Source organism: Babylonia areolata, chromosome 27 (genome assembly GCF_041734735.1).
Source record: "Babylonia areolata isolate BAREFJ2019XMU chromosome 27, ASM4173473v1, whole genome shotgun sequence".
NCBI classification, from domain to species: domain Eukaryota; kingdom Metazoa; phylum Mollusca; class Gastropoda; order Neogastropoda; family Buccinidae; genus Babylonia; species Babylonia areolata.
This window is the reverse complement of record NC_134902.1, coordinates 3532472-3552471: the sequence shown is the minus strand read 5'-3', so window position 1 is coordinate 3552471 and position 20000 is coordinate 3532472. Positions and strand designations below refer to the sequence as shown.

At 39.5% G+C, this 20000-nt stretch overlaps 1 protein-coding gene across 3 annotated transcripts in view; it reads left to right on the top strand.

Moving 5' to 3' along the window:
- The first annotated feature begins 11424 nt into the window (after nucleotides 1-11424).
- LOC143301499 (DNA-binding protein RFX6-like) overlaps nucleotides 11425-20000 on the top strand; it is a 131845-nt gene continuing 123269 nt past the window's right edge. For 2 of the 3 annotated variants that reach the window (XM_076615822.1, XM_076615820.1), the window contains exons 1-2: nucleotides 11425-11623; nucleotides 14594-14878. In XM_076615822.1, the coding sequence (XP_076471937.1) occupies nucleotides 14737-14878 (142 nt within the window). In that variant the 5' untranslated portion in view covers nucleotides 11425-11623; nucleotides 14594-14736. Of the gene's footprint in view, nucleotides 11624-14582; nucleotides 14879-20000 lie in introns of those variants that run through there. The other variant, XM_076615821.1, reaches the window with a different exon arrangement.

Below are 20000 nucleotides of genomic sequence, written 5' to 3'. Positions count from 1 at the left end.
AGTTGACACCAAATTAGGCATAAAAATAGGAGAAATTCAGTTCTTTCCAGTCATCTTGTTTAAAAGAATATTGCACCTCTGGGATGGGCACACACACACACACACAAAATGAAGCCTAATTATATGCAAACTGCGTTTACTGTTATATTTATATTTTTTGTATTCTCTAAACTTGGCACTTTGATCTGATATTCTGACCCAACAACAAGAGCAGTCATTATTATCATTTTTTGTTCAAACAGGAACTTCTTTTGCTAAGCATGGAAGTTTTATTTATTTTGCAAACGTTTTGGTGCAGACAGTAAAAAAGGGAAATTACTCTGTAATTAATGCTAGGGGACTTAATTCGAATCAGGTTAGGACCTTTTTTGTTGTTGTTTTATTGTTGTTGTTTTTTGTTTTCTTTTTTTTTTTTTTAACGCGAAGCTTTATAATAACAACAAATACAGAACACATTTTAACGATCAGATTTAAAAAAAAAAGTGTATCACAAGTGAGTCTTGAAGGCCTTGCCTCTCTTGTTGTCTTTCGTATTGAAACGTACAGTTCTGGAGTATTGAAACGTACAGTTCTGGCTTTCTGAAGAAAAATACACAATGTTTCCGGGTTTGTGTTTTTTTTCCTATTGTCCTTTCGCCTCCCTGTCTTGGTCGTGGTTATTTGTACGTCAGTGTTAATGATCGTCGTGGTTATTTGTACGTCAGTGTTAATGATCATCGTGGTTATTTGTACGTCAGTGTTAATGATCGTCGTGGTTATTTGTATGTCAGTGTTAATGATCGTCGTGGTTATTTGTACGTCAGTGTTAATGATCGTCGTGGTTATTTGTACGTCAGTGTTAATGATCATCGTGGTTATTTGTACGTCAGTGTTAATGATCGTCGTGGTTATTTGTACGTCAGTGTTAATGATCGTCGTGGTTATTTGTACGTCAGTGTTAATGATCGTCGTGGTTATTTGTACAACACTGTGTTGATGATCGTCGTGGTTATTTGTACGTCAGTGTTGATGATCGTCGTGGTTATTTGTACGTCAGTGTTAATGATCGTAACTTGTTTCTTTCTCTCATTTCTTTTCCAGTTTATTTAAAACCATTATTTTATTTCCAGTTCCAACGTAAATCAGACAGAGCTATTGTCCCAAAGCCTAAAATTGATTTATTTAAGACGAGTCTCTCATTTTATGGAAGCATAGAATGGAACATGCTTCCAAAGACATGTCGTCAAATTCCAGCCATATCTCTCTTTAAAACTAACATAAACATATTTCTGTTCGATACTTTTGATTAACCTACTCGCGGTCTTTTGCAAATGCTTGCTTGTACTCAGTCCACTAGCTGCCATGCCATGATGAATGAAAAATTGAATGTATGTGTGATCATGTCGTGCTTGCAAATGAACAGTAAGTGCGTGTGTCTGTCTGTGTGTGTTTGAGTGTGTGGGCGTGAATGTGTACGTGTGTTTTTTGTTTGCTTGTTTTATAATGTGTGTGTGTGTGTGTGTGTGTGTGTGTGTGTGTGTGTTAGTACGTACGTACGTACATGATAGTGTACCAATTGTTCTTTTCATTGCTTTGTTACTTTCAATAGACTATTCCAATTTCTATTCTTATTCGACGTTCTTATTGTTTTAGTTTATTTCATTTTATTTCCTTATTTCTATGTTTTGCGTCGTTCTTTATTTTTATGTTTTGTGTCATTAAATGGGTATAATTGTAAAAAGGACTTTACTGCGCCTAATTCTTTACCCATTAAAGATTCATTCAATCAATCAATCAGTCTTCTGGAAAAGAGATTGTTGATTTACCATGCTTGCTTCCGGTCAACATTTTCTGTCTTTTTTTTCATCATCGTCAAGGTGTTTGTTATTTCGGTCTGTTTTTGTTTTGTTTTTTGTTTGTTTCTTTTCTTGTGTCTCTTATGTTGTTTTATATCTTTCTGACTTATTTCTGTTTTAAGATAAATCAAAATAGTTTTGTTTTCTTTTCTTATATATATATATATATTTTTTTTAATTATCTAAAAGTTTTGCTTCAGTAACCGTGTTACGAATGTATGGAATCAATTTCCACTGCGTTTAAAGCAAGCACCATCAACTTACTCATTCAAGAATCAACTGGACAATTCTACAAAATTCTTAACTTAATTTTTTTTTTTTTTTTTTTAGAGAGAGTTTGATGAATAAATAAAATATGAACGAGGCGTCGAACCTTGACCAAAGTCTGTAACACAATGTGTCATGAGATCAAAGAAGGGACTGTTTAGAAGTTTCAAAGCTTGGTTTTGTCCCTGACCTACAAGTCCCCCTCCCCCTCCTCCTCCTCCTCCTCCCCCTCCTCCTCCTCCTCCTCCTCCTCCTCCTCCTCCTCCCCCTCCTCCTACTACTACTACACGTTTACGACTTTAACATAATTATGAAATGAATGTTACCTCTTTCATTTATTCCTTCCTTCCATCCCGTATGTTTTGTGTTTCGGGCAATATCTACATTTCTTTCCTTTCAGTTTATTTTTCGAAGACAGAAAAAACATGGCAAATTGTTTTAATTACATTGTAATGTAATTTATACTCTGTATTTCTTCCCCCATCGAATGCTGTAAAGGAGGCCAATATATAAATGGAGGGGAAGAAATGTACAGTATATATATTACAATGTTATTAACCAATTTAACTCTCTCCATACGAACGGCGAAAGAGACGACGTTAACAGCGTTTCACCCCAATTACCATCATCAAAATATTGCAAGCGGAAGGCTCTTATACTGAAGACGTGAATGTTGACAAAGAATACCACAATTCTGACGACGGAAGCTAAAGGCTGGGTCATTCAGACACCCACTGGACATCCGAGGGGTCTGTGTAGAGGAGAAGAGAGGACTGGCCGTACTGAGTGAGTTAAAACTTTTTCCGCCTCCGAAACGAAAGAGTACATAGACAGAAATTAATGTGGGTATTGCCGTGTTTCGTTCGTATTTCTGTGATGATCGCTAGTTGTTTCTTTGTGTCTTTATGTTGTTATTTTCCGTATTTCATGATGTCTCACGTTTTGTTTCTCCTTTGCCCCACAATATGGTGTTACTTTCTTTTTAAATGTCCCTGCTGTTGTATCCTTTCTTGATCTGGTTTTCATTTCATTGGACTGGTTTGTATGCTTGGGAACTGGTTTGCGCTTTAACATCGTTAGTGTGTTCTATCATCAACTTGAAATGTTTCATCATCATCATCAGTCATCATCATCATCATCATCAACATCATCTTCTCCTTCACTGAACATCAACATCAACATCATCATCAACACTGATCTTCCTCTTCGTCAACATCAACATCATCATCATCATCTTCTCCCTCTTTTTCATCATCATCTTCATCATCTTCTTCCTCTTCTTCATCATCATCATCTTCCTCTTCTTCTTCTTCTTCATCATCTTCATCATCATCATCATCTTCCTCATCATCATCATCATCATCTTCCTCTTCTTCATCATCATCATCATCATCTTCCTCTTCTTCTTCATCATCATCATCATCATCTTCTTCTTATTCAGTCTTTTTCTTCTTCGTCGTCGTCATCAGTCATACATTAAGACAAAGTATTTGATTTTAAAACACACACACACACACACACACACACACACACACACACACACACGTGACGTGTAAACATACGTAATAGGCTTAGTAATTTATCCCAGAACTAAAAAAAAAACAAACAAACAAAAAAAACAACCCAGACTTGTCCGGTTAATTATAGTGTGCTGAAAAAAAAGAAAAGAAAAAGAAGAAATTCAGTGAATCAATTTGATACAAAGTATCCAACCATAACCTCCACACACACACACACACACACACACACACATACACACACACCCTCTCCCCCTCCCCTCTCACGCGCCCGCCCAACATATTGATTTAAACAGAATCCTGCCATTGTATCAATTTATCTAAAGAATATCATCAATTTAAACCGCATCCTGTCATCTTAATCATTTTTTCTACAGAATATTGATTTAAACAGATTCCTATCATTAATTATTTTGGTTAAATTTAATGCTATTCGAGAATGAACGTCTCATTCACACGCTTTACGGATTTCAATCGCTATGCCAAGAACGGTTATCAATGGTTTCCCCTGTTGCGCGAGACGGAACTGCAGTTACTCCCCTTGTAACCATTGGCTGGGTATTGAACCTTCCAACACCTGTCGTTCTTAACACGCGGACACGCGCGCGCACGCACGCACGCACAGAAACAAACAGGGGCACACACACACACACACACACACGCCGTGCACATCAGTGTATTTGGTGCTCCCATTGGCTTCTTTCGTGTTTGTATTGTGCTTTGGGATGAGTTGTTACTAGGTATTTGGATGTTTGTCAGTAGTGGGTGTTACTTCTCATTCTCTCTTTCTCTGTCCGCTTGCAAGTTGTCTGTCAATATGTGTCAGTGGTGTGTGTGTGTGTGTGTGTGTGTGTGTGGTGGGTGGGTGGGTGTGATATCTAAAAATAGGGTGAGGTGTATAGTCATTGAAAGGTGTTCTGTGAAAACATGACTCCGCTTACGATGGCGCTTTTGAATTTTCTTCCTAATCCTCTTTAGCGAAATTTTAGCGACACAAGAAGCATCCTTCATGGGTTTCACGTAAAAATTGAAAGCGATTTGACGATAAAGTTTTGTAAATACAGCCTTCCAGAACAATCTTTGATAGTAAAACAATTGCAGTTTGCATTATTTGCCGTGCCAGTCCTCTCTCTCTCTCTCTCTCTCTCTCTCTCTCTCTCTCTCTCTCTCTCTCTCTGTGTGTGTGTGTGAGAGAGAGACACTAAATCCATTAATGTGTGTCTGTCTGATGACGCCACCAATATAACTTGGTTCGTTGTGTGTGTGTGTGTGTGTGTGTGTGTGTGCGTGTGTGTGTGTAGTGGTAAAGAAACTGTATCGTATGTGTGCGCGTGTGTGTGTGTGAATCTTTTTTTTTCCTACGTTTTTTTTTTCTCACCATGCTTCTGACTATATAGTATGATGTAGTGTTGACCCTGTTCAGGGCGGGGACTGGATGTTGGAGAAATAGAAAAGAAAAAAAAAAGTAAAAAAAAAAAAAAAAGCACGCCAGTACTTGTCTATTATCCTTGGGGGGAAAAATGTCTTGCCTTGCCTTGCCTTGTCTTGTCTGTGTCTGTGTGTCTGCGTCTGTCTGTCTGTGAGATAAGCATTCTTGGGGGGGTGGGGGGGTGGGGGGGGGGATAAATAAAGACATTATCTTGCAGTGGTGACGAGCTCGTCCAGTTCGCGGCCGATAAGACAGGGTGTTTCTAACGTTGTTAATTGTTCCACCCCCCCTCTCGATCTTAGCTCTGACTGACATCTTTTCTCCGCCGGGTGTGAGTCATGCCGTTGGTATTAAACTGATGAACTTCACGTCTGTGTATGTGGTCACCACCCCCTCCCCCCCTCACACACAACCCAACCTCTACTTTCCTGTCTGTGTTTGTGTGGGTGGGTGTTGTGTTGTCTGTGTGTGTGTGTGTGTGTGCGTGTGTGTGTGTGTGTGTGTGTGTGTCTTGTCTGTCTCTTTGAAACTTACACACAGACGGAAAAACACTGAGACGCAGACGCCACGTAAATTGCTACAAAAATATAGATAAACACCAAGCTCGCCCACAGAGAGAGAGAGAGAGAGAGAGAGAGAGAGAGAGAGAGAGAGTTACAATGACACTGACACGAATTCATTGAATAAACCATAGCCCCTTTCAATGGCGGGTACTCATTCGACAAATAATATAACTCATGATTACTAATTCAAGAAAAAAGAAGAAGAAGAAGTCAACTTATATAAATAATTTGCAGTTTCCTGGAAAGAAACATGTTTCGTGATACTTAATCAAATTAACCGATTTTGTCTAATAAGCTGGGTTCACCTCTGTTTCATGTAACTTGGACTGCATTCAGAATACATCTGACATCTGAACCAATAGGCATAAAATAGAAACCTACCAAAATCAAGGAGGGAGAGAGAGAGAGAGAGAGAGAGAGAGAGAGAGAGTTTTCGTTTCGTCACTAGATTTCAACTTAATAAATGATCAGTGTGCTAGTATTTCATTTGAATCAGCGAGGTCTGAAGGCAGGAGCAAGTCGAAAAACCTTGTACACCACGCGCCTTATGCACGTTAAAGACCCCACAGCAATAATGTCAGTTGACAAGGAGTTGGACTTACTGGTTAGATATCTTTATAAAAAAAAAAAAAGATGAATCGCCACCCCGCAACACTATCAACAGACGGAAAACAGATAAAAATGAAATATTAGCCGATGGGTCACGTTGTAACGTGTCTTCAAAAGTTTTACTACCACTATTTTTTTTTTAGCAAAGTGATGAATACACTCCTAGAATAAATGTTTTTATAGATTTGGCAACATTTTTCAGTTTCTTTTATAAACAAATGCAATGACATATGAATTTAGTTCGGGCGATGTAGAAAAAAAAAATGGAGAAAAAAATGTCAAAAGAACAATTAAAGAAACAACACACTAGTGTTGTACCAGAAAAGAACTCTCGGTGCGCTGACTTTCTTTAGTTAGTTTGGGATGACAAGTGTGGTTCGTCTGTCGGGATCAACGAGGACCATCCGCAGAGTCCGCCGGATCCAGTCTTCACATGCTTGGGTAGACAAGCCCTAACTCACCGAGGGTTTGAGACCCGTCGGCTACCCTCGCCTAGTTTAGCCAGCCTGTCAAAGCTGCTGCCCGGGGGTTGGATGACAAGTACTGAGAATGACAACAGCATTTCGCCATCAGATTTCTCCAAATCACATCGTAAGAAACACAATACCACACGTAAGTCGACTTTTACTCAAATTCTTTTTGTTTTGTCTACCTCTTACACTACGACAACGTTTTCTCTTTTTTTTTCTGTTTGCAAGTAAAAAGTGAAGTTTAATAATTAAAAAAAAACAAAAACAACAACAAAAAAAACCCAAACAAAAACACAAAAAAAACAAAAAACAAAACAAAAACAAAACAAAAAACAAAACAAACAAAAAAAAAAAAAAAAAAACGGGTGGGGAGGGGGGTGTTGGGGTAGGGGGTGGGAGAGGGTGGGGGGTTGGCTTGTAAGTGAACGGGTGTTGGAATTAGGGGAAAAAACAAACAAACCAACAACGACAACCCAAACACAGACATTGCAAAAGAGTGTGGTAAAGTGAAGTGATATATTCATTATCGAAAGACAGAACAACAAAATAAAAGTCAGTAACATGATTACTGTAAAACTCCAAATAGCTAAACCAAAGAAATCTTTTCTTTTTTCTTCTTCTTCAGTACGCTACTGCAAAAACGAAGCCGATATCAGAAATGTTACTCTGCGTCATTAGTTCAGTTGATATGATCTTTGTTTTGATATAAAATATTTAAAAAAAAACAAATTTAATGTTGAATTGTGTGTGTGTGTGTGTGTGTGTGTGTGTGTAAAATCGCTTTTGAGAACATTTGGGAGAATCGGTAGTTTTGTATGCGACTTCTGTTCGTTTCGTTTTTTGTAGTTATGGTATACGTTTTTTTTTTTTGTTTTTTTTTTTTGCAAGTATAGGCTGTGTGTGTAAGGTTGCGTGAGTGGGATAGACAGAGCGGAAGAGAATAAATTTTGTGTGGAAGAGAAATGTCTGTATTCTGTGTATGTGTTGTCGGGTGAACTGGGTTGGGTGTTAGGTTTTAAAACAGTTCTCGACCTCTTCCCTAGGGGGGTCGTGACATATGAATGACAACAATGACATTAAGAATGATAATATCTATAATCATGATAATTATGACAAATGGGTAAACAAACAAATAAGTAAATGATCAGTATCAGTAGCTCAAGGAGGCGTCACTGCGTTCGGTCAAATCCATATACGCTACACCACATCTGCCAAGCAGATGCCTGACCAGCAGCGTAACCCAACGCGCTTAGTCAGGCCTTGAGGAAAATAAATAAATAAAATAAATAAAATAAAATAAAATAAATAATGTAAAAAAAAAAAAAAAGAATAAGTAAATGAATACATGAACAGATGACGAATGATCAAATAAATGAATAGACAAATAAATGAATAGATAAACAGATGAATAAACAAAAAATAAATACATACATAAATAAATAAATTTATGTAAAGCTGAATAGATCTTGTGCGGAGCGAAATCCTAGCGTCTTCGCTCATGACATTCACACGCGCAGACAACTCTCAACCACAGGGTCGAAGGACAACTTCTAAACTCGTGTGGACAGAAGGCCACAGAAACCAGATTGAAAAAAATAAACTTACTTTAGGTGGTACATAGCTCATATCCCACGAGCGAAACAGGTTTCATTGTTCTGGAAATAATGGTGGTGTACTTTGTGTGTGTTGGTTTTTTTTTTATTGACAAGACTGTTGCAGTTGTAAGGCCTGGACAAGAATTTTAATGAGAAATTTTACTCTACTATGACGTAAAAAAAGTAATTAAAAAACAAAACAAAAACAAAACAACAACGTCACCTTGACGTCAGGTCCACAGAGATCCAAAGATCAAATCAAATCTCATGTCATTGAAGTACTGAAGATTTTTTTGGGGGGGGGGGGAGGGGGGGGGGATATCTTTAACGATGTCAAGACTTCTTAAACAACGAAAAGCAAAACACTTTCAAACTGTTCATATCTTACCGGTCTAAATAACACGCAATGTGGGTGATAAAACATCTTTAAAAAAAAAAGAATGACAGAAAATAAGCTAACTAACCCGCTCCCCCCAAAAACAAAACAAAACAAGAAAAAACACCACCACAAAACAACAACAACAACAAAAAACAAAAAAACCCAACCAAAACAAACAACTGTGGATGGAGAGAGAAAGGGGCTATTTCGGAACTAGGCAGAATTTTTTTCATCACGCAAAAACTATATGTTAAATCCGCTAATTGGTCTGTTTTATCTATCTGTTTATGAGGAAGGTTTGATTGAATGATCGTGCATGTAACTAACTTGATATCGAAGTGTTTGATGAAACATCGAAATGCTCCTTTCAGAGTTTGTGTGTGTGTGCGTGCGTGCGTGCGTGCGTGCGTGCGTGCGTGTGTGTGTGTGTGTGTGTGTGTGTGTGTGTGTGTGTGTGAATATAAAATAAAAACGAACAATTAAAAACAAAACGTGACTACATTTCTCCAATGTAGTTTCAACCACTTCTTACGTCTGGGAATCCGTCAATTTATTATGATTTTTTTCAATGTTCACTTGCTTGAATCAAATTAATTTAGGAAACCCGACCTTCCATGTAATTTAAAAACTGTGCGTGCGTGCGTGTGCTTGCATGCTTGCGCGCGCGCGTGTGTGAGTGTGCATGCACCAAATGTTTTCTGTTTCCATACCCTTTTCGTTCAAGGAAATTTTCGTTTTCTCATCGAATGATCAGGGGAAGAACTTTTACCTTTGTGACAAAGGTTTCTCCCCTATGTTCTCATTCTGCCTTCTCATTCTACCTGTTCCTATCTCTCATGTGTGTGTGTGTGTGTGTGTGTGTCCGCCGGCGAGCAAGCAAAATAAACGGTAAAACAATCTTTAGGATCTTTCATGTTGGGAGTAGGTTTCATTCCTTTCCCAGGTGCTTTTCAAGGTGGTTCCTTTTTTTTCCTTCCTCAGTGGTTTTATCACAGTGTAAGAAAACCACAAGCCCTGACGTCCTTTTTGTATTTAACTCTTTCCATACGAACGGCGAAAGAGACGACGTTAACAGCTTTCACCCCAATTACCATCATCAAAATATTGCAAGAGGAAGGCTCTTATACTGAAGAGGTGAATGTTGACAAAGAATACCACAATTCTTACGACGGAAGCTAAAGGTTGGGTCATTCAGACACCCACTGGACATCCGAGGGGTCTGTGTAGAGGAGAAGAGAGCACTGGCCGTACTGAGTGAGTTAAGTTCTCTTTATACAGGAAGGGTGTGTGGCTAACCTGTGTGTTGTACACGAGAAACACACAAAAGGATTAAGGACATGTGTGGGTGAGTCAGTGGTGTTCGACTATGACCAGCAAGACAGCAGAGAAGACAACTTCTATCTAGGCCAACTGCTGTCCATACTATCTGGACCAGAAGTGCAGAGTGTCTTGCCCAAGTCACATCCCCAACTCTTTCGGGCCAAGAGGGTTTTTGGGACTGTCGGCTTTGGGATGGTTCCTAAAGGCCAACCACCACCAGCCCCCAAGGCTGCAGCTCTAAGAGCCTGCGCAATCTTGCCTCCTAGTTTGAGAGTCCAAGTCCTTCGCAAAGAACTAATTTGTGGATGAATTCCTATGTTACACTACGGGTTTTTGTGTGTGTTATTTTCCCCTCGCAACTGCAAGGGATTCTGTGCAAAGAAAGATTGGGATTGCCAGAAAGCTAAAATCCCCTAAAACTGGAGATTATAAAATTTTTTAGTCATTTGCTTTCTCTATTCGTCAGGAAAGAGTGGGGATTGCGAGAAAGCTAACATCCCCTGCTACTGTGCAGCAAGAGTTTTATTTTTATTTATTCATTTGTCATTTGCTTTCTTCATTCCCACCCAGCTGTTGAGAGAAAAAGCCATTCGTCAAAAAAAAAAAAAAAAGTTCCCCGTAATAGTAAATGGTTCAACATGGGTGATTACTTTCATCAGCAATTATTAATAAGAACAAAAAAAAAGAAAAAAAGGATGTTTTATGTCCATCATGCCTGCAGAGACGTGTACCTCTCTGTCCGTGATGTCGGAATAACACCGCGCGAAAGATTAACAACGAACTGTCCCGAGCAAGCTTGTCGGAAACAGAAGCTGCCTCATGTCGGCGGTCTTGACAAAGTGATTTGATATTACAGAAACACGGCCGGCCCGCCACAAGCTAAACTTTCACCAAATTGTCGCCGCTCTTGTCGATATCAGCCCTCATCGACCCGTCTTATCTCACGGTCACGTGACACGCCGCCACAGCCAATCAACGACGAGAGCGATATCCCCCCCCCTCCCAGGAAAACAAATGACAACCCGAAGCAAGACGTGGAAAAATGTCTGACAAAAACGTTGAACATGCTGCAAACATCATTCCTACCCCTTCAGAAGCTCGCTTGTAGTACAGGGGTGGTTTTCCACACCGGGTAGCCAGCCAGTCTGAGGGCTGAATCCTTCTTTCTTCGGGTGCAGGTGGGACATATCTGGTGGGCCCTTATCTGTAGACACGAATACCCGTAACTTGCAGGGTAGGCGCTCGCGATTCAGGCCACTTGCTGTGTCAGAGATTAAAAGCTGGGAGGCGTGCGTACCCGTACCCGCTTCTTGTGGTTAGAATCTGCCCCCGTAGCTTTCCCTGTGGCTGTGTTTGTTAGGGTTTGAGGCTATGTCTTGAGTGAGTGTGTGTGGGGGGGAGGAAGGAGTGGAGAGGTGTGTTGGTGTGTGACTGCTTGAGTGTCGTGTGTGTGTGTGTGTCCTGGAATTCTTCTTCTTTGTTCGCATCAAGGAAGCGACGCCAGCTGTGGACAAAGAGTCATCTTCTGAGCTTTGTTCACCTCTCTTGGATCTCCTTCTCGCACTCGACGGATAGCGCTCGGGTCAAATTCTTTTTCCTGGACGCGTTTTCTGGAACTGTCTTCGAGGCATTGGTACAGGTGTGTGGAAGAGTTCTGGTTATTTTGTTTACGTTGTTTTGGTTAAGATTCTGCGCTCAGCTCTTGTGGCTTAATTAAGTTTCGTAACGTCTTTGATTCGTACGGCAAAGAAAGTGAGTTATTGTGAGAGTGTCGTAGTAAGACTAAGTGGATCATTTGCTCGGTCTCTGCATTATAGTTGTACCATAATGAAAAGATGTCCCGTTTTTGTACAGTAACAGTAGCAGCAACAGTAGCATCATAAAAAAATAATGTCTCAAATTAAGTGAGCAACAACAACAGCAACAGCAACAAACAACAAACATAATCAACGTGGTCTTCACATCAGTTCCATCTGTACAACCCGAGGATCCAGTAATAGCATCTTGTCTACACGAAACAAGAAATTTCAGGGCGTTCTTGTATGTCCAGAAATACCAAAGAATTCGTTCCTGTTAAAATCGATTTATATTTATCGTTTCTATGGAGCTTGTTCTAGTTTGATATAAAATAAAATTTACTAGAAATGTATTTCTCCAGCTGCTTCGAACTTTGGATATTATCGTGAATTTTGGGTAAGATATTATTTTAGAAAAATTAATGTCCAAACCCGTCAAAGTGTAACGAATCATCGACGCGACAACATCAATCGTTTGTTTTTCAAAATTTGTATTTCAAAGAAAACTCCCCTAGTCTTGTACTTTGAACAATTCATATTCGCGTTTATCTTACATAAACTTTGTTACAAATTTTACAAAACAACAGTAGTCGAAATATGATGTCAGAGACAATTTCCGTTTCTGCGACGGCACACGAAATATTCCTGCTATGAAGACGAAATGCAGCACTAGTGTGTTGAGTAGCAACATTGCACGGAACCGATTTGTTCCAGCCCTCACAACGAACATACAGGAGCGGGCTTCATCGTAAACGATTCAGAAAATCACAGCTCCAATACAGTACGGAAAACAAGAAACTGTTGATTCTTCCCACAACAGATCCATCCAGTGTCAGACTAGAGTCTGGGGGGGGAAAGAGTGGAAGGCGAGGTGCGAAAGACGACCCTAAATACCCTGCTAACCTAACAACCTTCTCCTCGCGTGCCTTTCGCGTGTCCCAGCTCTCCCACACTCCAACACCTTGCTGCCGGGTTACGGACCCACTCCAAGCCCGGATTGTGGCGCTGGACGAGGTTACTGCTGTATGTGTGTGTGTGTGTGGAGGGGTGGGTGGGCGACCCTCAGAGTGCTCCCGTGGATTGTTTCTTCTCCAGGGTCTGCAGGCAGCGGCCAGAGAACGGAGAGCTGATTGCGAGACGTGTTGTGTTCGGCGTTGGAGGGCCGCGATCATTGTCCCTGCACTTGTTCCCCCGGCTCTTGGAATAGCGCCATCGTCAGGATCCTAGCGGAGTGGAATTGAAGGACGGTTCATTCATTCATTCACTCACTCACGGGTCCTCCATTCCTTCCGCCACCCTCAGCTTCCTTCCGGGAGGTTAGCTCCCCCTTCTCCACCCCCCCACCTACCACCACCCGCCTCTCCGATCACTTCCGGATTAAATGCCGGGGTGGATTAGGTGTTGGTTGAAAAAGTGGGTTAGGTTTTGGTGGTGGTGGTGGTTTGTGTGCGCGTTCAAGGCTACGGACTGTTTACATTTCCGGTATTGTCTGGCATTGTTATCGTTTTTGAAAGCTGCTGGTGGAATTAAGTAGGACAGAAGTTGATGTCACCATAGTGTACGTAGCAAAGAATATTGCCATGTGTTGTATTGTTGTTATGTACTCTGTTATATTGTATTTTGTTCTGTGTTGTACTGTTGTATTTGTTCTTAGCAAGAAACCCCACGGTGAAATCAAGGTTAGTCTGCAAAAATCTTTCCTTGCAGGATGTCTGAAGCATTTCCCAAAACTCTGATAGCGATGATCTGATACCGCGGCTGTTTGTTTCAACTTCTGGCTAATCCTTATATTGGGAAAACTTGACCAGTTTGAATCAGCAAAGGTGAATGACAGCCCTGTATCTTCAGCAAACATACGACGGAATCCCAAGAGGAGGAACGGACTTCACACTTCACGGTTGTTGAATCACCACTGGGGACTGTGTTCAGAAAAAAAAAATTCATGTGACTTAACCAGCAGGAGCTATGTTCAAATCTTCGCAGGATGAAAAAAAAAAAGGAGTAAGCTTACTTGCTGTTGGTGCAGACTTACCCTGAGCACAAACTACTTTCTTTCTTGTGGGGGAAATGTGCTGTCTTTTTCAAAGGATAATCTCATCCGATATCATTTCTAATTGGACTGGCTTTGTAAAGCGCAGATTGGAAAAAACTGCAATCGTAGGCTGTGTTCCAAAAAAGAAAGATTGCCTGGAGAAACTTGTATAAAACTTATAACCTGAAGTAAAAACAGAAGTATAGAGGTAGCTTAAAGCAAAAAAACAAAAACAAAAACCCCAAAAACAAAAAAACAAAAAACAAAAACGCACAAGAAAACTTGAACTCGTTTACGAAAAACGCATCCCTTGAGAAACTTTGATACTGAACAATCCATAAAATAAGAACTAGGGAAATCTTTACAAAGTGACCACGAAGAAAAAGACGTGAGCGTTGAGATGATGGAGTCTCCCGTCGGACCGACGGATGAGTAGGCAGGCAGGCAGGCAGGCTTATCTGTCTTGTTGAGACAAACATCAACTAAATCAACTGAACAAAAAACACTTGACTGTCACACCAAAGATGAAACATTAAAAGAAACTTCAGATTATACCAAGAAGACTCTGGGACTTTATAAACTGGTTTTCCAATCCCAAGAAAAATTAAAAAAACAAACAAACAAAAAAAAAAGCACCCACGAACAAACAAATAAAACATTGTTGGCAAATACTATAAAAAAAACAAAAAAAAAAAAAAAAACGAAACAACAAAAACACAAAACAAAAACAACGAAGAGTGATGAAACTTCGGAACTGACCTTTTTTTGTTTTTTGAATAAGTAGTAACCATTGGAGGAGAATCTGCAGCAGCTGTGATCCGTGACCAAGTGACTGAAGAAGAAACAAAGGGAATACTTTGACTGAGAGAGTTTTCCATGCTGTGTTTGTGAAGACAGACCTATTAATAGTTCTGCCCAACAAACATGCCTAAACGCCGGAGAGAGGAGAATTGTGAGGCAGAGCCTAGAGGCTCACCCTGTGACAGTCCCTCTCCACTCCACCCAAACAAACGTGTCGCCGCAGACATGAGGGAAGGAGTCAACGGGGGCCCTGGGTTCAAATCTGGTAGGTGACACGGGTGTGTGTGTGTGTCACTGTGTGTGTGTGTGTGTGTGTGTCACTGTGTGTGTGTGTGTGTGTGTGTGTGTGACTCTCTGTTTCTCTGTCTCTTTCTCTGTGTGTGTGTGTGTGTGTGACTTTCTTTCTCTCTTTCTCTCTGTGTGTGACTCTCTTTCTGTGTGTGTGTGTGTGTGTGTGTGTGTGTGTGACTGACTCTGTTTCTCTCTCTCTTTCTCTCTGTGTGTGTGTGTGTGTGTGTGTGTGTGTGTGTGTGTGTGTGACTCTCTCTTTGTGTGTGTGTGTGTGTGTGTGTGTGTGTGTGTCTCTCTTTCTCTGTCTCTGTGTGTGTGTGTGTGTATGATTCTCTCTTTCTCTCTCTCTCTTTCAGTGTGTGTGTGTGTGTGTGTGTGTGTCACTCTCTCTTTCTCTCTCTGTGCGTATGTGTGTGGGTGTGGGGGGGACTCTTTCTCTCTCTTTCTCTGTGTGTGTGGGGGGACTCTTTCTCTCTCTCTTTCTCTGTGTGTGTGGGGGGGACTCTTTCTCTCTCTCTTTCTGTGTGTGTGTGTGTGGGGGGGGGGACTCTTTCTCTCTCTCTCTCTCTTTCTGTGTGTGTGTGTGTGGGGTCTTTCTCTCTCTCTTTCTCTCTCTCTTTCTCTGTGTGTGTGGGGGGGACTCTTTCTCTCTCTCTTTCTGTGTGTGTGTGTGGGGGGGGGGGGGGGACTTTCTCTCTCTCTTTCTGTGTGTGTGTGTGTGGGGACTTTCTCTCTCTCTTTCTGTGTGTGTGTGTGTGTGTGTGTTTCACACCCACTGATCCGTTCCTCCGCAAGAACCCACAAAACATTGTGTATCTGGTCTCCTAGGATGAGGTTCAGAACTATCCTTTCTTCCTTTCCTTTTCCTTCCTTCTCTCTCTCTCTTTCTTCCTTCCTTCCTTTCTTTCTTTCTTTTGTTCCTCCTTTATTCCTGTCTTTCCCCTTTCTTTTCTCATTTACATGGATGGGGGGGATGCTGAATGCGCGGAGGGTGGGGTGGTAGTGGTGGGGGCGAGGGGGAGGGGAGCGAGGGGGGAGGCAGGGGGGTAGGGGATGGGAGGTGACGTTGAGGAGGCTAAAAATAGGATACCACCAGTTGACACATCCTTTGAAGTGTTAACTCACTCAGTACGGCCAGTCCTCTCTTCTGCTCTACACAGATCCCTCGGATGTCCAGTGGGTGTCTGAATGACCCAACCTTTAGCTTCCGTCGTCAGAATTGTGGTATTCTTTGTCAACATTCACCTCTTCAGTATGAGAGCCTTCTACTTAAAATATTTTCATGATGGTAATTGGGGTGAAACGCTGTTAACGTCTTCTCTTTCGCCGTTCGTATGGAGAGAGTTAAAGCCACGTAGTGTTATTTTGGTCATGTGCTTGGACAAGTGGGGTGGGAACATCGATTAGCTGTTGATGATGGTGATGATGATGATGATGACGACGACGACGTCGACGATGATGCTGATAATAATTATGATGACTATGATGCTTGGACATCTGTCATTTCCCTTCATTTCGTTGTTGTTATAATAATAATCATCATAATAAAAATGGTATTTATATAGCGGCTGAATCTTGTGCATAGACAAATCAACGCGCTTTCGCACCAGTCATTCACACGCATGCATAACTCTAAAACTGGAGAAACCGAAGACAAGGAAGAGGTAGGAAAGGGAGGCTATTTTGGGAAGAGGTGGGTTTTAAGGCCCAGACTTGAAAGAGCTGAATGTGAAGACTTGACGAAGCGAAAGAGGAAGTTCATTCCAACTGCAAGGTCCAGAGACAGAGAAAGAACGGCGGCCAACAGTCGAGAGTTTGAATCTTGGTATTCGTAAACAGAGTGGATCCGAAGCCGATCGTAGTGAGCGAGATGTAGTGTTGAGGTGAAGGCAGCCACAGAGATAGGAAGGGCTGATTTGTGAATACATTTATAACATAGAGTGCTGATCTTGTACTCTATTCTGTGTGAGACATAATCATCATCATCACATCGTTGTTGTTTTTGTTGTCCCCCCCCCCCCCCGTTTCCGGTAACTAAGGGAGATGCTTTGTTCTTCATTTTGCTACCAACAGATAAAATGAATAGATCCATTAATCTGTATTACAATTTCTTTGTTAACTGAGATAAAGTTCTGACCATCAGTTTTTCTCCGTATCTTACATTTCCTAATAGACTGACATTCGCCGAACACACACACACACACACACACACACACACACACACACACACACACTATTAAAGTGGGCCGGTAGCGCAGTAGTAAACATTCTTTTAACCAGTGCAGAAAATCTTCGGTTCGCATTCCTCTGATGGCAGTATAAACAGAACCGCTCTTTCGAGTCTTCCGTTGGGGATTCTTGTAGGATGTTTAACTGAAAAAAAAAAAAAATGCAGATCACGTAAAAAACTAATTCAGTCAAAAAATAAACCAAGTATCTAATGTTCGTACACACAAAACAGTGGAGTGTCATTAGAATAGTAAATAAAATGATGATGTAAAACAGAAAAGAAAGAAAGAAAAAAAAAGAAAGATAAAAAGATGAATGAATAATTTGCCAACAAAATGACGTGCTTATATATATATATATATATATATATATATATATATATATATATATATATATATACTACGACTACTACTAAGATTAACGTGATACAGTAATTATACGATACGATACAATATAATATGATGTAATATAAGATACCATAATATAATACTATACAATATAGTATAATATAATATGATATGATAACATGATTTGATATGATTTGATATGGTATTATGTAATGTAATATAACAATATAATATAATATGATATGATATAATATAATATAATTTAATATAATATAATGACAACAACGAGAAGTATGAAATATAATATGATATGATATAATATAATATAATATAATATAATGACAACAACGAGAATTAAGCGCCTCGCAATAATATAACATAATATAATATAATGCAGTATAGTATAATATGATATGATATGATATAATATGTTATGATAAGATATGATTTGATGTGGTATGAATATATAATATAGCCTAATAATGACAACGAGAAGTAAGCGCCTCGCAATAAGATAACATGACATAATACATTACAATACAATATAGCATAATATAATATGATATATGTTATGATAAGATATGATTAGGTGTGGTATGATATTATGCTATGTAATATAACAGTAATATAATATAATATAATGACAACAACGAGAAGTAATCTCCTCTCAAGAAGTTGACACAGACAAGTATACCCGGTCGTATAACTAACTGTTGTAGCAGTTGTTGTTTTATTGTTGTGATGATTTTTGTTGTCGTGGTGCTGTTTTTGTCAATCCAGTACAAATAAAAACCATTTAATTCTTTTATAAACCAAGTAAGGAGAAAACCCCCCCAACTTATTGAGTGAATGGATAAACATATGGATGAATGGATAATAATTGACATAAACAATAACTTGCTTTCTCTCGAAGAAAGATTTTTTTCGGGGGGAAGGTACAATAGATATAGGCTCATTAAAAAAAAGAAGAAAACAGTATAGAAAATTAAAGATGAATCGATAGATAGATTATATCTAGACAGATAGATGGATAGCTAGATAGCTAGATATATAGATACATAGATAACAAACAAATGAATAAATAAATGGAAGAATTACGTAACGAGTAAATGAATTTTTAGCAAGAAAGCAGAAGATAAGGCAAATGATACTGAAGATATAAATGCTGCTTGCGGACACAGTTTGTATTTCTTTTGAAAAGACACACTTGATAGATCAACACATGCAAAAAAAGAACTGGAAAATTAAATGAATTAGAAAAAAAAGAGAAAATACAGACACACTTTGCGGCAAATACGACACATGTGCTATAAAAACGGGCAGAGCGGTGGTGAACGGGAGAGGGGTGGGGGTGAGGTTAAATAACTGAATGAATGAATGAAGACATAAATAAGATTATGGCGTTAACAAATAAATGAGTAAACAAATCGATGAACCAGGAAAACACAACAACAGCAATATGAATAAATTGAGAAATAACCAATATAAGCAACCACAGTCTTTCTTCAGATAAACAAATTCTAAACAGTCTATGTATATGTATCTGTCTTAGAATGAGCAACTTGATTGATAACATCCAGTATTTGCAACCACAAAATATCATTAAAAAAAAGAGATAAATATAACAATGTTTTCAGCCACAATCTACCTGTGTATTTGTCTATCTACAAACAAACAGTTGTGGTGTTTGAGTGTGTTTGGGTAAACAAACGGTTAAATTCCTATCTCTGTGGCTGCCTTCACCTCTACACTCCATCTCGCTCACTACGATCGGCTTCGGATCCACTCTGTTTACGCATACCCAGATTCAAACACTCGACTGTTGGCCGCCGTTCTTTCTCTCTCCCTTGCCTGCCTCTTCCTTGTCTTTAGTTTCTACAGTTTTTGAGTTATGCATGCGTGTGAATGACTGGTGCGAAAGCGCTTTGGTTTGTCTCTGCACAAGATTCAGCGCTATATAAATACCATTATTATTATTATTATTATTAAATTATTACCCGAAGTATTTCATTTCCCGTTCTTACAAATTCATCGTCCATTATTTTACTTCAATGATTGTCTCATTGATTCATTTGTTTTTATTATGGTTATGTTTCATCCTTACCAAATCTGTCTATTATTTTTTTTCGCTTTTCTATTTATTTATTTACTTACTTGCTTATTTATTTGTTTGTCTATTCATTTACCTATTTACCACCCTCCATTTATCATCATCATCATTATTATTGTTGTTGTTGTTGTTGCTGCTGCTGCTGCTGTTTTTGTTGTTGTTGTTGCTACTGTTGTTGTTGTTGCTGCTGCTACTGCTGCTGCTGTTGGTGTTGTTGTTGCTACTGTTGTTGTTGTTGTTGTTGCTACTGTTGTTGTTGTTAAAATTTGTTCTAACAATCCTGCTTCCCTCCCCTTTCTTCAACTTTCCCTCTGTTCTATTGTTATTTATCATAATAATTATGTGTTTATACAGATTGACTTCAAACCCCTAACCATTTCCGTCTTCCATTTCTTATGTATACAATCTGT